Source organism: Nannobrachium achirus, assembly GCF_963921795.1.
Source record: "Nannobrachium achirus genome assembly, chromosome: 12".
Taxonomy (NCBI): domain Eukaryota; kingdom Metazoa; phylum Chordata; class Actinopteri; order Myctophiformes; family Myctophidae; genus Nannobrachium; species Nannobrachium achirus.
In genome coordinates, this window is record NC_137832.1 from 33,559,645 (window position 1) to 33,577,286 (window position 17,642).

Sequence of the window (17,642 nt, forward strand, 5' to 3'; positions counted from 1 at the left end):
GGGTTGTAGAGGAACTTGGGTCATAGGGACTTGAAATACATAGGCCTCGTCCCAGGGATTTTGTATATTTATGTGTATCTTCCTGTATCGGCTGAATGGCATGTTGGTGTGGTTATCCACACAACATTACTCCACTTGACCTGCAAAGTATGGTTTGACGCTGCGTAAATAAGGTAAATACTGATTTGTGCTTTTCCAATCCTATTCACTCATCTCTTACATTTAACATGATGGATGGATTGGATGATAAAAGTTTGTATGCATACATTTTTAATTGATCAAGTGTTTGTGGGCATTAAGCTGCATGCGCTCTCTTGTCATGGCAGAAGGATTGAAGCACTCCCCCCTGTGACCACAGATCACACACAGGCCAAACAACATTGTCTTAAGCCTTTTGACATTTTAACAGGATCGAAGGATAAGCCCAGAAAGCCAATCATGGGTTCTCATCACAGACATAGGCTGTGTTTGTAGTGGTTGTCATAGCTAGAGCTGCTTCTGCAATGTCAAAGCAATGTTGTGTGAAAACGATATGTGGTATTTTTGGCAGACCAGGGTTCAGCATTTTCCATTTGTATTTTGAAGGGATCTTATTATTGGCCAGCCTATTGGTCTGTCAGTAATGAGGGAACCCCTGCCCTCCCTCCTGCTCCGCTGGGTGTTACAATCTCCTGTGCAACTCCTGTAGTAGTGCCTCTCTGAGACGTGGATACGATACGGCTAAATTTAAAGGCGTGCCACCAATGTGGACTCTAGGAAAACGCCTCCGTGAGCCAACACCTCTTCCTCCCAGGATTATTTCTGACTGGTTCTCCAAGAACCACGCCACGTATAAGCTGGTTTGTTTTCTTTGTTTATATATTATAGCCTTTAGACAAACCAAAAGGAGAAGCTTTTGAATAAGGTCTGATTAATTTTAATACAGTGCTACTAGAAAATCGACGTAGGCGTAGGCCTATAAATGCCCCTTTTCGACTGCAGTTTTAGCACCACACCACACCTCACTACACCACACCACACCGCACCACATAAAAATATCTACATTTTCCATTACAAAAAAGTACCCCTATCGGTAAGAAACAAATTGACCCTTTTAACTGTGATTATAATACAATATACATTTGTATTACAACTATCCTAATTATAATGCACTGTAATGGATTACAACTGTGATTATAATACATCATAAAGTATTAATGTATTACTATGATAATTAAAATACACTATAATAGATTATAATTGCGACCGTAGGTCGCAGTTACTTGCACACTATCCAAACCTCCACCGGCTGTCCCTCCGTCACTCCCTCCGTCACTCTGTCACACGTCACACGTCACACTTTTGCCCTGCTCATATCTCTGCAACCGTTGCCCCGATCCATGCCAGATTTTGCACACACACTCCTTGCCTGCCAAACTACAACCTCCAAGGACCCCCGGAGTTTCGAGGACCCCCAGGTCCCTGGGGGACCCCCAGGTGTAAAAAATTACCAAATGTGCAAAAATGACCAAATGACCACCCCAACGGGGCTGCTCTCTCTGTGTCACACACACACACACACACACACACACACACACACACACACACACACACACACACACACACACACACACACACACACACACACACACACACACACACACTCTCTCTCTCTCTCTCTCAAACATAATGTGTGACCTGCCAAGTGGCAAGGAATGTTGCCACTGTCCTCTCTCTCTCTCACACACACACACACACACACACACACACACACACACACACACACACACACACACACACACACACACACCCCTTCACACCAGGGAGTCCAGGAAGGATGAGCCTCCATGCTTAAATAAACACCCTGCTCCTACAGATTTTGCCCTAAAATCATGCACACCAGTACACAGTATCTCTACAGTCATGTAATCACAACGCATCTGTCCCATCTAGCGCCACCATCAGGACGATTTTGCACAAACTACTTTTTGGCCTATTTATGGAGATAAGCGACCAACGGTCGCTTATCTCCCGATTAGGGAGTCTTACTGGTAGTATGTATAACACAATAGAAGCTATTATCAGGTATTACAACTATATCCTGGTGGTCTAAATGAAAGGTCAGTGAGTGATCAGTCATTATGAAGTGTTTGGCCTTGTTTGGCCTAGCTCAGACCTACTCTAGAGTGGATACTTTTTAGTACCCTGTTTAGTACCACTTTCACACCACTCTACCCAGGTCCTTGTAGTGGAAAACCTGGCACAAGTGGGCGGTGTGGTGTGGAGTGGTGTGGAGTTGGGCCAGTGGAAAATGGGCTTATTTGTGAGCATCATGATCTGTGTCAGTGTGCTGGCCAGATCAACATATCTATTACAGATGGTGCCTTGCCGGTGCCTGTGGTAGGCCTACGTTATGTTAATGTGGACTTTTGAATGATTTTCTCTTTTAAAACACAATGGAACTGGGGCTAGCTCATCACACCTGTGCAGAAATTGTTGCATCTGCACTACAGTATTGTTTTATATTTATGTACACTAACACTAGCCTTGAATTAATAAATGCTGAGTGACACCACTAACTGTAAATGACTCTCTTGTTGTCTTTTTCCATAGCGCGACCGTGTACAGTAGCTGCGGTGTCGGCGCACAGCCACACACACACACACACACACACACACGCAGTTGTGGTTGCTGCTCTGAGAAATCGGTCTATAAGCTCGCAGCGTGTCACATCGTGATTCACCGTGAACTTGTAGATCTGCTCATTTCGTTATTCTTTGATGAAGTACGTAGCGCGTCTGTGATTAAAGTGTGGTAGGCAGAGGTAAGTCTAAAACGTGTTACCTCACGCCCTTTAATGTATCATGCATTGCAGACATTGGTAAGTTACATTTTGTGTGCAGGAGCAAAGCCTTCAGGTTCCAGATCGTTTCTCTGTGCTGTGGCATGTGCACTGTGCACAGCTATTGCGTCACTACTCAGGGGGTAGCAGAGGCTGTATTTTTAGAAGGGAATGAGCATATTCTCTGTACGCACAACGTCAAGCACTCTGCTTACGTATGGTAGGATTATTGTGACCAGGCTATTTTTAGGTTCTGTGTGAGAGCGTGTTTTTATTTCTAGGTCAAACATGGTGCCAGTGCTCTCTCTAGGTTGCTGGTGGGACATTCGTGGCTGCAGGTTCCATTCTGTCCACACAGCATCTGTAATTCATACTTTGCCTTTTGACTGCATTGCTGGATGAAAATAATAGATATTTCACCAGGAAAACAGAGACATCTTTTTTCCAAAACTAAGTATAAATTGAGAGACACGGGAATCATGAGGACATGCTTGTTTACATTCTGCATCTGCGTTAAGAGAGATCTTTGTATGGCATAATGTAACTGTAATATTGAATTATTAAGCCATGATTACATTGGTGGATCAGGAAGCTGAACATTCCCCTAATTGTTTTATGTAATCTTGAAAGGTCACATGAATTTGTGTTGTAACATTGTGTTTGGAGAGTCTAACCCAAGCTTGACCATGCTGTTTTTGACCTCTGTGCTTAAGTTACTGTATCAGGCCGCTGTATCAGGCTAAGTCACGACTCACAACCTGACACTATTTACAACTACCAGATGGATTACAGATGGAATTTGTCGGAGGCTGTTTGGGTGTGTCAGTTGTTGCTTGTGGCTGGTGGTGGTACGTGAGTTGAACTAGGGACAGACAGACAGACATAGATAGACTGGGACAATGGGGGAGAGAGATTGAGAGAAGTTACTAGAGAAAATGCTAGTGATGAGTGAGGACTAACGTTGTGATTTTTCTGAGTACTAAATGGGAGATGAATACATTTACCTCACTGATAAATGTAATCAAGTTTCTCACAGCTGATTAAAGTGAAGACTATATAATAATAATTACTACTTTAAAACAGTCATGTTGGGTGGGACATTTTTTATTGCATTTATATTTATTTCTTCCAAATATGAAAGTAATCTATGAAAGAATCATCAAGGTTATATTTATTTCTTCCAAATATGAAAGTAATCTATGAAAGAATCATCAAGGTTATATTTATTTCTTCCAAATATGAAAGTAATCTATGAAAGAATCATCAAGGATTGTTTTTGTTTTTCCGGTTGTAGGGAATGCACCTCCCTACAAGGTGTCATTAGTGCATTTATTTTACAGTTTTAACCCCTTTCAAACCAGGAAACCATTTTAAACATTATTTTATACTTTGTGTGCAAATCTTTGAATAGTCTACATATATATTCGAGTCCTTGCCTGTTAGAACATAGAGTATGTGCTCCGAATTATGTGCAGTTTGGGTTATGGGGTGTGCACAGTATACGAGGCATTGAATGTTGGAGTCTCAGAAGTAATGTTTTTTTTTTTTTTTTTTTTCATTAAAATCTTTGCCTCTGGGGGTCCCTGAAACAAAATGTTTCTTTTGAGATGGGGGTCCAAATACATACTCTATCATTGTGAGTGGTCCATTAGATGAAAAAGTTTGAGCACCACATTCAGAAAATAGAATCTGCTAGAGGTCACAGTCACATCTACACAGTGTGCTTCGCCAGTGGCCTGCGTTGTTAGGCAACGGTTTCTGTGTGTGCACCGACCGACCATCAGTGGCCTATATGGAGTACTCTGTCTGATGTCTGATCAATATGACGAAATAGTACTGACGTCGTAGTCTGGCTGGACTCTATATTTGGGCATGGCTATGGGCATAAACCACCAATCCATTAGGCAATTTTAATATAGGACGAATGAAGCCAACAGTTCTGTTGGGAAAATTAAAGTACAAGACTATACTCAGTCTCACTCTTCTCTCATTCTTCCCTTGTCCTATTCTTTCACCCTTTTGTCTCCTTAATGCTTTCTATTTCTTTCTCCCACAACCTTGCTTTATGAACCCTTTCTCTTACTTTAAGATTGTCTTCTCTTAACTCATTCTGAGCCCAGGACATTAACGGATTAGGGGGTCCAGAGTGCCCCCTCCCGGCCCCATTAACGGCCGCTGTCTTATTTTGAAGGCCAGAAGTCTAGACCGGAAGTACTTCCGGTCTGACGTCATCGGATCGTGCGCCGGAACCGATGCGTGTCCACGTGGAGTTGTGTAATGGCCGAACCGGGAGCTTTTATAACTGTGTAAAATAAGCGAGCATCTGCCTCCATCCTAGCTTCTAAAGTGTAGTTTTGAGATAATGGACATTAAAGATGAGATCGGCCGTCCACCTCAATGTTATGGGATGACTATTGTGTGCTCGTGGAGCCGTGATGATGACAAATCAGCGCGGATTTCGTCTCCGGAGCGTCGGCCATTGTACTAGGTATTTTTACTCGCCGTTACAGTAATATATTACTTTTCCCGCGACATCGCGTGGATGGCACTATAGATACTCTATTACTTTTCCCGCGACATCGCGGGGTTGGCTTTTAATGAGTTAACTACAACTCCGGCAATTCTTTGGTTGACAATCAGATAGTAATGATTCCCCATTTCCCTGTTTGGTTTAATTGACATCCAGTAAAAGACAGAAGGCTCATTTCCATTGCGGTCCTCAACAAAAGGATTAAAAAGAATAGAAGTCCACACAACAGCTGATGCTCCACAGTGTTTATTAAGTTTTAAAACAAAGTTTGACGACGTTTCGTCCATCAGCTGGCCTTCATCAGGGGTCCTCAACAAAAAACACTAAACAATATGACGAAAGACCTCACAACAACAATACATAACTTTACATGACAGATATTAATACACTACATAACATCAGAAGCTTCTAAAAAACAAACAAAAAAACAATGTGCAATTTTTTTTACAATTTCTTTGTCGCATTGAAAGACTTTTTGATCGGGCAGCCGTGTTTTACTTGGTGGTACTTAAACGTGTCCTCTCAGTGCTTTGTTGTTTGCTGCAGCACAATACCCTTTTACAGCCCTCGTTCAGAAGTACCCATGATGATGTCACATTGTCATAACAGACTTCAGGTAGATTTTCAACAGATTGAGTACTAGTCGGGGGCGTTAGGGAGATGACATGGTAATTTCGTGCTAATTAGTCTAAAAGCGCAACATTTTGCACAGATGTAGTCTACATCTGTGCCCAGGGCTACATCATGTAGCCCAGGGCATGCTCTAATGATTTAGCTAGGACGCCCGAGTCGACGACCTTCGGGGTCGCCACAGCGGCTAAAATCAAGTTGGGCTCCCATCGACTTTCTATACAGGAGGAAAATACCCAGAAAAACACTTGTTCTGGGTATTTAAGTAGGATGTAAGGGGTTTTTCATGATGCTGAATCCATTGCAAGCATTTGTTTTGCACAAAAAACATTCCTTGGGCTACAAATGGCTCCAGAAAACGATGGTTTAGTGATGAAAAGTGATGAGTCATCACTTTCAGAGTTTTGTGGGTGTTTTCTGGAGCTGTGGCGACCCCGAAGGTCGCCGACTCGGGCGCCCTAGCTAAATCATTAGAGCATGGCCTGAGCTACATCTGTGCAAAATTTTGCGCTTTTAGACTGATTAGCACGAGGAAAAAAAAACTTAAGGCCTCCGACTAACATAAATGCTCACCCATACATGCATCGTTTTCTGAGGCCATTTGTAGCCCAAGGAATGTTTTTTGTGCAAAACAAATGCTTGCAATGGATTCAGCATCATGACAAACCCCTAGTTAGACCCCTCACATCCTACTTAAATACCCAGAAAAAAAGTGTTTTTCTGGGTATTTTCCTCCTGTATTGAAAGTCAATGGGAGCCCAACTTGATTTGGCCGCTGTGGCGACCCTGAAGGTCGCCGACTCGGGCGCCCTAGCTAAATCATTGGAGCATGCCCTGGGCTACATCTGTGCAAAATTTGGCACTTTTAGACTGATTAGCGCGAAATATCCCTAACGCCCCCGACTATACTGTAACCTCCTATGGCACCGTCTAACCTGTAGAAGCCCTTCAGCCTCCACTCCCTGCATCTCCAGCTAGCCTAGTTTTAACTCTGCCCTCCCGAGAGGAGAGTGTGGTTATTAATAAGCAGAACATGATGTCCCGCTCTGATTTTGTCAATGTGTTGTTCTATATGTTCTCTATAACCATGCACAGTATACGTTGCTTTTTTAGAAAGAAGGGAAGAGAAACTGAACACTGTGCTGTCACACTCCATGCTCTCTGAGCATGCATGAGAAGCTGAACGGACCCTGTGTCCATCCCTGAGCTTACCTCATTACTAGGGATGGGACGATATGAAAATGTCATATCACGATTATTGTGACAAAAGAAATCGCGATTTACAATATTATCGCGATAATCGAAATCCATTATCCTTGGGCGGAACATTTGCCAACATATGTAGATCGGCTATTTTTTGGCTAAGACATTTGATAGAGAGTGAAAAAAAGACTATCAAGTACGTATATTATAAGTACCTTTTACCAATAATAGAGGGTTTAAGTGGTAGCAGTGCAACTCGGCAAATATAAGGTGAATTGATCTCAGTGCATGACGGAGGAGGATATCGCGATCAATTAAATCCCCACGATATGATCATTGTGAGTGTTTTTTATCACTATAAAGTTTAAACGATAATATCGCTTATCGTCCCATCCCTAGAGCTTACCTCATTAGATGAGTGTGTCTGGAGTAGAGTGGCTGTGGGCAAGACCTTGACAGGCTGAGAACCCTGGGCACTATGGCGACACTGGCCCCCCCCAATCTAAAAAGCCGTCTGAATGACGCAGTGGGAATATTAGTGCGATTAGTGTGATTAAATGGGATGGCCGCGCGCCAAGAGAAGGGGTGCAGTTGCTGCCATGGCCTGGAGGAGAGAGAGGGAGAGAGAGCAGTGGGCTTATGCAATGCTATGTAATCATAAAGTGAATGACCACTGGCAGCCAGTGCCAGGTTTGTGCCGTTTTCTTCCCTCAGGCCCACCCCCAGTCCTGAGATAGGTATTGTCAGCTGGGCTTTGATTAGTGTAATAAATCTAAACAGAGTGTCTCTGGTTATGGCTTATGGAAAGTATGCCTTCACAACCAATCACAAACAGACATATCGAACCCATGCTTACTACATTCATTACATGGTTAGAGTTATGGTATAAGAAAGACATTGTGTTTTTTTGTTGTTGTTGTTTTTTTTAAGATTTGTTTTGGGTGTTTATGCCTTTATTGACAGGAAAGTTGACCGTCAGGAAATGGGGAAGGAGACGGGGAGTGACACGCAGCAAAGGTTGCCGTGAAACGGGAATTGAACCCGCGACACGCTGTCAGGCATCAGAGCCTATGTGGTATGCACCTGGACCGCTAGGCGAGCGGGCACCTCCCAGGGTGCCATTTAGACGAGTCCCTTGCTCAGTCCACATTTGGCTTCTGACAGATATTATTTTCCTAGAGGTCACAGAAGGGCCTCTCCAGCTCACACACTACATTGAGTGTTATGTGTGTGTGTATAACCAACACCTACCCCTACCCCAGCGATTCCAAAACAGCTTTCTCTCTGTATAATTCCACGGAATGCTGTTTGTGAAGTTGCAAGCAAATATAGGGGGTTCTTAGAAGGTTATGTAATGCTCCTCCCCTCTCTGAACAATTGTAATCCCTCTTATGCTGAGTGAGCCCCCCATGTGATGGTGCTAAAGAGTCGGGAGAGGCAGGGTTACTGGTTGTGAAGCACGGGTGTTCTCCATGAAACTGGTCAGGTGTGGGCTCCAACCCCCCCCCCAACTGTTCGTATATAAGAGCCTATCTTTACCGTAGGCAGGGCCTTACTGGGATCTAGGACGCTGGATGGAGCCGCAGCACTGATAGTCTTCCTCAGAGCCTAGCCTTGGACCTTACAAAATGATGCCAAGCATTATGTCCTGAACGACCCTGCCTCTGTCTCCTTCTATGCTGCTTTGTCTGGGTATAACTGTAAACCTCTAGAATGAGACTTATCTTTTTGTTATCGCTTATATATATTGCAATGGAACAGCATCTGGGAATTTACGTTTGAATGCTGCACTGTTTTTGTTTTCTTGTTTTCGGCATGGCTCCATTTTAATGTGGCTCCATAACAATGTCCCAGGGTTTTAGGATTTAATATCTTACCGATTTAAGAGGAGTGTTGTTAGCGTGGTTGCTATAGGCAACACACCATTGTATTCGGTTCAATATTGTTTTGCCAGCAAAGTGAACCTTTGTTTTGTAAACTTTTTGAATGCTGTTATCGGGGGTTGTAAGAAAAGCGAAGCTTTGGTCATGCCTCACTTGAAGTCACAATATGTAATGTAAATGGTAAGACGGAATTCATTTCCCAGCGAAATTCCTTGCGGCTCGCGCCAGTGCATCCACACTTGCGATTCAGAATTGCAACTTTGTTTTCATATTCACCATTGCTTACCTTATTCTGTTTTTCTCCCCTCCTCCACAGACACCATCGATGAGGACTTCAGCTGGTGATTTGACGAGTCACACATAGGAGCCCCCCCTCCCCCCTGTCCCTCCCATCCCATTCCCTGTCCCTACTTCCTTCCTTCCTTCCTTCCTTCCTTCCTTCCCCATCTCCCCTTCCCATTTCTTCCCCTTGTGGATGTCCTCCTCTCCCCCCGTCTCCTCCACTACCTCAAAGATTGACCATGCTGATTAAGGAGTACCGGATCCCCATGCCCATGAGTGTGGACGAGTACCGCATCGCCCAGCTCTATATGATCCAGGTGAGCAGGGATGTGCAGAGAATGTTAGAGAGGCAGGGGCTGAAATATCTAAAAGGGCCTTTTGGTGGAAATACACTAAACTAAGCATAATCAAGTCAACACTGGAGATGTGGCGTAACAGCATGGATTTCTACACAGAGAGGGCAATTCTTTCAACATTAGATGCTGCATTCAAAGTTCAGGAGAGTTTGGACAAGGCAATTCTCTTGAATGCTGCCTTCAGGTATGGCATGGAAAGAAGGCATTTGCATTTCTTTCACCGTAGTGAAAACTGCATTTTTACAGATGGATAATAGGGCAGGGGCTCAAGCCCCCTTTGATGTCTATGTGTGCAGTCTGTGCACGTGCCTGCAGGTCACAGGTGAGGCTGTTCACACATGGCCAGGCCATGCACGCCACCAGTGAAACGCCTTCATCCGGTGAACAAGAGGCTAGTGAATTGCAGACTAAGATGGGCTGTGGGAGTGGAGTTTGTCGCAACAGTTGGGATTTTCCAAAAGAGCCAGTCACGAAAGTTCTTAATTATGTAGTGATTGGTCACGCGGAGTCTTTAAGACTGGACTAGTGGAACAAAAGGAACAGTGTTCTGATAGATTATCCATTTTAACACTCTGAAGCTACCTGTTTCCACCCATAAAACGCTGTGTGTTATGGGCGTAAGTTCGGTTTCGGAGAGAGTATGGACAGGTCTTTGGTTGAGAGATAGATGAAACACAGCTGTCCTGTACAGAGACTCAGAGACTCTGCGTACTTTCTATGACGTTAGTCTCGTCAGACGTGTGACGTTGGTCTCGTACTACGGACAAAGGGACATACACACAAATCCAGAAGTAGGAGTGGTTGGCACCGCTCAAAAAAGGATAAATATTGTCTAAAACGGTTACTTTTATACCAATATTGTATTTTTAAGGCCTCGTCAGCCATCTTCGCACCCACAAGACATTGTGAAGTCACTTGGTCATCTTCGCAAAGCGAAGGATGAACTTGGATCTCAAGAGTGACAGCAGGATGAATGACTTCCAAAAGCACCATGTGCAAACAGCGTGAAGCAAGACACAGGCACAGAATGTCAGGAGAGGTGTTAAAACTCCTATCTTTTAATTAAAGGTTTTAGGGTGATGGACTGTGAAAGCAGTTAGATTAGTTAGTTTATTTTTGGGTACAATCATGTAGCTGTGTACTTCTACATCTAACCCTTAAACCCACGAATCCCTCAGACCAATAAGATGAAATCGAATCATTTAAAACTGAGATACATAATTATATAATAATGAAAACTAAATAAAATATTAAGAAATTAGAATTATTAAAATCATTTTTTTCAGCAAATGTCAGGGAGGTTTGCCAGATAAAATCTTAGTATGAACCCTTAAAGAGAATATCTCATCTTCTCTTGTTTGATATTGCTTAACCTCTTTGATTGAGAATAAGTCTATATGAGAAGTTTCACCATTTTTCAAATTTCTAAGAATGTTTGTATTATTTACATTTAATAATATTCAAGTTATTTAGGTGACTTTTTGGTCTATTATTAAGCACATTGCTATCTTGCACCAACTCCTCGTCAGTACATGTGCAGCAGCATTCTAGACCAGCTGGAGAGTCTTTACAGACTTGTTGATAATAAGGAGTTGCATTTTTCAATATTCCAGCCTTGAGGTAACATATGCGCAGAGTAGTTTTTCTGCATCTTTTTGAGACGGGATGTGCCTAATTTTTGTTGAAGGCTCTCAAGGCAGTCCTTGAACTTTGAGTGGGATTTGGTTAGTTGTCTCCACCAGCCGAAGGCTGAGGGAGAGTATTTTTTCCCCTCCGTCCGTCCGTCCGTCCGTCCGTCCGTCCGTGCGTCCGTCCGTCCGTGCGTGCGTGCGTCCGTCCTCGCAGTTTGTGAGCAGCTAATCTCAGTCACCGTTGGCCCGATCGCTGCCAAACTGAGCACACACACTCCCTGGATGCCAATCTAGAACCTCTGTCCCACATTTTTCAAATCAGCCTCATGGTGGCGCTATAACAGGCCGATTTGTGTGGCCTGGTTGTTACCAGCAAATCTCCGGCGCCGTTGGCCCGATCGCTGCCAAACTGAGCACACACACTCCCTGGATGCTAATTCAGAACCTCTGCCCCACATTTTTTAAATCAGCCTCATGGTGGCGCTATAACAGGCCGATTTGTGTGGCCTGGTGGAGACCTGTGCTCGGAAGAGCACTGCTTCTAGTTTTGTCTGAATCGTCTTTGTTCTCAACTGTAGTCCCAGGTTTTCAGAAGGTTTCCTGTACCAGTTAATTTCCCATAGCTTCGTTTCATTGGATCGGCACAAGGATTATGTCAGAAGGATGGGACAGAAACATTACTTTCCGGCTGGCAGATTCGTCCGTCAGGCACTGGGAGACAAACTGGAGCTGGTAGTTCCACGGAATACATTGAAGTCAATGAAAGACGAGAATATGAATAAAATAAAATAAAGGTTTTATAGTTGCAACCTTTGTTAAATAATCTGTTGAGAAAAATAAAAGAAGACATGTCTCACTTCGCTTTCTGGTCTCTTGTTTTTCGATGTGCACACTTCAATTTTATTGAGGTATCTAAAGAACATAGAGTTACTGACTGGGTTGTCTAGGCTGATGAAATTTGATGAATCTGCGAGAGCAAATTTTGCCCAGTCAGAAATGTGCTCTGTGCTCCCTAAATACCTAAGTAAAATGTTATAGTGTGCATGTTGAAAAACAAGAGATGAGAAAACGTGATGTGTTCTTTTATTTTCCTGAACCGATTTTCTGAAAAATCACTTCACTTCCCATTGTAAAAATCGCTTCACTTCCCAATGTATGAATGAATGGACCATTGTAAAGCGCTTTGAGTTTGCAACTTGCTTAGAAAAGCGCTATAAAAATGCTATCCATTATTATTATTATTATTACCTCAGTGCATCTTTGGTGTATGCTCTGGGGTAGAATGTCTGTCCTATCATTATCCTCCTTTACATAATCCTTGGCTTGGAGCAGGTTTGAACTGAAAACATGACACCTTCACTTGTCTTTCCAGTTCAAATTTGCTGCTGGCCCAATCAAACAAAGTTACGGGAAAATGAAGGTATGCCACCTTCTGAAAGCCTTTGCTGAAAACGTCACATAGAATGTTTCAACCACATACGTACATGTGACCACGTGTTTTGCCTACAGCGCTCTTTATAAAAGTGCCAGGACATTTTCTTTACTGCCTTCAATGCCTTGTCAGTTGTTATTGTTCTGCTATTTATGATCCCCCTGTTGTCCCACACAGATGGATAATTCGGTTGAGCTGCATCGCTGCAGATGAGTGGGTGTACATGCCCCCGAGCAAGCAGACATTTTTAGTCAATACAAACTAGTTAAGAGCGCCATGCTCTCGGAAACCATGTTTAGCCTGTCTTTTAAATGTTTATTTATTTTCCACTTTATTGGTCATCTTGTTGTGTACAGTGACCTGGAGACACATGGCATCATATAGGGCATGCGGCAGACTTAAGGCTAATTTACACATACTGTAGTTGGAAGAATGTGTTGCCTGAAGAAAATAACACATTTTCATCCGTAAACTCAACTGATTTTCAATTTCAACTGGGAAAAGTGTTTGAGTGACAAAGTTGATAGTGCGTGTACTGAAGATTCCGTGATCCATAGAGCAGGGGCTTTCAAAGTGGGTGACGGGGCACCCTGGGGTGCCGTGATACCAGTCCAGGGGTGCCGCGAGATAATTTGATAATATTTGGAATTCATCAATATCACTACATCAATATCACTTCACTATGCTTAGTAAAACAGACCTGATTTGCACTGTACTTGATGAGTTATTTACGACAACTCTCTTCACCAAAAATCGCCGATCTACAAGCTCACAACGCATCGCGTTGTGACACGTTGTGAGCTTGAAGATCGGTTATTTTTGGTGAACCTTCCCCCCAGAATAGGCATGCTGGGGTTCAAGTGGGTAAACGTCGAGTATAACATTATTTTCTGTCAGTTCTGATGTAAGATTCTAAAACATAACAGTGTAATTCAGGGGTGCCGTGGATGGAAAAGTTATTTACAGGGGTGCCCTGACTGAAAAAAGTTTGAAAACCCCTGCCATAGAGCACTCTGTGTTGAACAGTCTGACAGTACATTATGCAATGAATAGTGGAGCTGATGCAGTTCTCTGCAGCTCTAATAACAAAGTCTTTCTAAATTAATTATTCCAGACAACAAGGATTTATTGTGTGTGGCACGTGATGAGAAGCAAAAGGAAGACAAATCTTTCCATTAGTGACCCGTAGTTACCTTTTCCCCTGACCTCACCCTCTCTGTACAGCCTGGTTGCTGTGAGGTTTCCATCACTATGGCAACCGTGACATCAGCAGCGTGCCGGTGGTCAGGTTTTGTTAGAGAGAAAGGGAATGAGAAGAGGAAACGGAGGATGAAAAGACAAGCTGTAAATGAGGAAGGTGGGGGGTGGGGATTTCAGAGTGAGGTGGAGAGAAGGAAAAATTAAGCTATTTGAGTGGTCGGCAGAAAAATGAAACCACGCCAAGTATGGTGGTGTTGATTCCCTTCTCTTCATTACTGTACGTTACCAGGGCAACTGTAACACGCAGACCTGCCGGAGTGTGATCCGTCCCCTATATGTAAGTCTGATAGATGAAGTCAGGGTCTAAAGGACAGCCAGGCCATATCTACACTAGAACAGGCAACACCCAGCCCACCCCAGTCAGAGTCCATTTCATTCTCACGTTGCCTTGCTCAAAGGAAACCGCTTTCTTGACTGATGGTTAATTGTGAATTCATAATAACAATGATGGGGTTTGCAGAGAAATTCAGTGCAAATGCCATAAATGAGAGACATGCAATACTAGTCTCCCTTAGAGATGCTCCGTTTGCGCTTTTTGGGGACGATACCGATTGACTGGAATCAGTATCTGCCGATACCAATATTCCTGATCACGGAGTCAAATCCATACATTTTTCTATTTATTTTATTACTGTAGCCGCATTTTTATATTTAATGATTCTCTTACAAAACATTGACATTGTATATTAAGTATAAACATTAGGAGATGAGAAAGTATCATGAATTGACAACTGTTATATTGCAGGCTTTAGTATCCAATTCAACACTTGGAATTGTAGGAGTTGAAGCTGAGGTTACATTCAATCCCACAGATAAATATTGTGAAAATAGCTGATCTAGCTTGTAGATCGACAAAGCCGATACCGATCAAAGCCGATGGAGGCATTATCGGACGATCGCGATCACTCACCGATCATCTCTAGTCCCCCTCTCACTCTCTCTATCTTGTTCTCTCTCCCATAGACAAGCCAACATACACTGTACTGTATGTTGGCTTGCGCAGGCCTGCCAGATATTCAGTATGAACCCCATGGACCGACTATAAGCTTTCTGAGTGAGGGAAAAGCAGCATCTCCACGGGAAACATGTATCACTGAGCTGTGTGGCAAGAGGAAAATACCAGGAAATGACTGTTATCCTGTCACAGCAGTTGGATCAAAGTTCATTCAGTGGATTTTCCTGGGGACAACATATATATCCTTTCTTTAAAAAGGGTTTTAGCCATTTTTGGTTCAATTCAACAACACTGTTAAGAGAGTGACATTAAAGGACTTGAGTTGAGTGTCGACGCAGTGTTGATGTCACTGACATAACATCACGCAAGTCAGCTTGTTCACATCATCTACTTAATAAAAAAAACAAGTCCTTGTGTTTTTAGAACGGTCAGATTAGTGAAAACAAGAATACATAGACTGCAATCTGCAATGGAACTTTGAAATAAACAGAGGTTACCTTACTGTGTTGCTCCATCTAATTTTCGATGGTCTGTATCACGCGTCGCCAATCCAAAATAAAACCGAGCTCTGAAGGAAGTATTAAGAAGAGCTTGTGAGTAAAATAAGAAATACATTGGATCCTTTGGAACACAGGTTCTGTTTTCCATTTCCTGAAAAGTTACGGTTTTGGAAATGTAAGGTTTCCACCCGACAGCGATATGCACCTGCTTATGTGTATAGGCTGGTGCATCATAAACTGTATGTTTGTGTTGTATGCATCACAATTGGCACAACGGTGTTCGAGCATGTGTGTTTGCAGAAATGTACGTACATCACGGCACGTGCAGAGTCTGTTCCCTGGTGCTTGGGTGTCTGTGCTGTGTCTTTGGAGTGGTATGGTGGCTGTTGAGAGCAGGGCGGGTGGCTAATGAACGACCTGTCAGAGGTAATGAGCTCTGGAGGGCCGGAGGGTTGGGCTCCTGATGGCCCTCTCTTCCCAAGCCACTGATTCACTGCCTGGCCTGCACTGCCTCTCCCCTCTGGACTGACTGGAGAGATCTACCTTACGCCAAACATCCTATTAGTGTAACAGGCCCAGGGCAAATACATCCTCTGCTTCATGTAAAAAGATTTAGACGAGTTAGGCTAATGTCTGTTACAGGAAAGGAAGAGCCATTGAACGGGTATTGCAATTTCTGTTATATTTATAGAAATTCAGTCTTTGTCCTTTGCACTCCCTTATAGCACTTGGACTCTGCACTGCCATCGTGCTTCTTGGTTGATCTTAAATGATTTCCTAATAACTACAAAGCTCCCTCTTGCATTTCACACATTCTTGTCTTTAAACTCCCCACGCCTTGGGGAGTTGTTTGTCATGGTACATTTGCACATTCGTGAAATGTATTCACTGCATTTTACCCATCCTATGACGACTAGGAGCAGTGAGCAGCCTTATGTGGCGCTCGGGGAGCAATTAGGGGTTAAGGGTCTTGCTCAGGGACACATCGACACATAGCTGCCTGACCGATATCGTACCTGCGACAACCAGGAGCTCTGGCTCCCCAGGCAGTCTCCCTACCTCTCAGCTACGGCCGAAATGCCAGCTAATGAAACAAAGTTCCCACCCAGTGCTCTTCCTGCATGTACCTGGAATGTAAATATGGAAAAGGTGTGGCTCTGTGAACTGGTTTGGGGGCTTCCTGCTTTGCAAATCTTATGTCATAGTATTGGTCTGGATGGCGTTGTTTTAGAACGTGTTTTTAACATCAAAGAGGGCCATGTCTATTATTTTTCTTTTCTTATCTGGTAAATCAATTGAAGTTATGTGACAATCAAATGTTAAACAAATTATCAAACAGTACTAAATTAGAACTGAAAATGTTCTCCTGTATAGCAGGGACACACATTTCTTGCTTTTTTTTAAATCCATAGTTAAATAAGTAAAAGTTGGAGTAAAATATTTAGTGTTGACATCAACTTTGACAGATATGACACATAACCTTAAATATACAATGAAATTACTGACATATTTGACAACTTTATACTTAAAAAAAGAACATTGATAGTGGAAATAGCCGATCTACAAGCATCGCGACGCGTTGTGAGCTTGTAGATCTGCTATTTCCACTATTGTTTGACTTTCTTAAAAATATATGACAATTTTTCAACATGGAAACGATTATGACGATTATGAAAAAGAATCACGATTATGTCAAATAATCACGATTAGACGATTATGTAATAATTGTGACAGCCCTAATCCCATGTATATATATATATATACATGTGATGAATATGAATAAGATGTATTATTTATGGATACAGGAAACGGTGTCAATTCTACACAGACAGGCTTCCAATTACAGCAGAAACAGAGCATTACTTAGCAGGTTTCTTGGCTCTGCTGGCCTGCCATCTGCAGTCTCTGTACCACAGTCTGTTTACATGTCCTAAGAAGCTTTCAAAAATAACGATACAGAAATTGACACCTACTGCAAACGGGTGATTATTTGTGTCAGCTCCTGATATATCATTAGTTTAGTCATGTATGCTTTTTTTCATACACGGAACATACAGTAGATAATTGAGCATCTCTCGTTCTCGTCTACTACAATATCAGATGTGCTTGCTAGCAGTCCATAAACATTGTTGGGCATCTACTACACCACTTACCGTATA

The 17,642-nt window shown here is 42.9% G+C and overlaps 1 protein-coding gene across 4 annotated transcripts in view; it reads left to right on the forward strand.

The window, feature by feature from the left end:
- LOC308296256 (membrane-associated phosphatidylinositol transfer protein 2-like) overlaps positions 1 to 17,642 on the forward strand; it is a 60,177-nt gene that overhangs the window by 14,810 nt on the left and 27,725 nt on the right. For all 4 annotated transcript variants that reach the window (XM_080739458.1, XM_080739460.1, XM_080739459.1 and 1 more), the window contains exon 2: positions 9,384 to 9,666. In XM_080739458.1, the coding sequence (XP_080595584.1) occupies positions 9,589 to 9,666 (78 nt within the window). In that variant the 5' untranslated portion in view covers positions 9,384 to 9,588. The remainder of the gene's footprint in view (positions 1 to 9,383; positions 9,667 to 17,642) is intronic.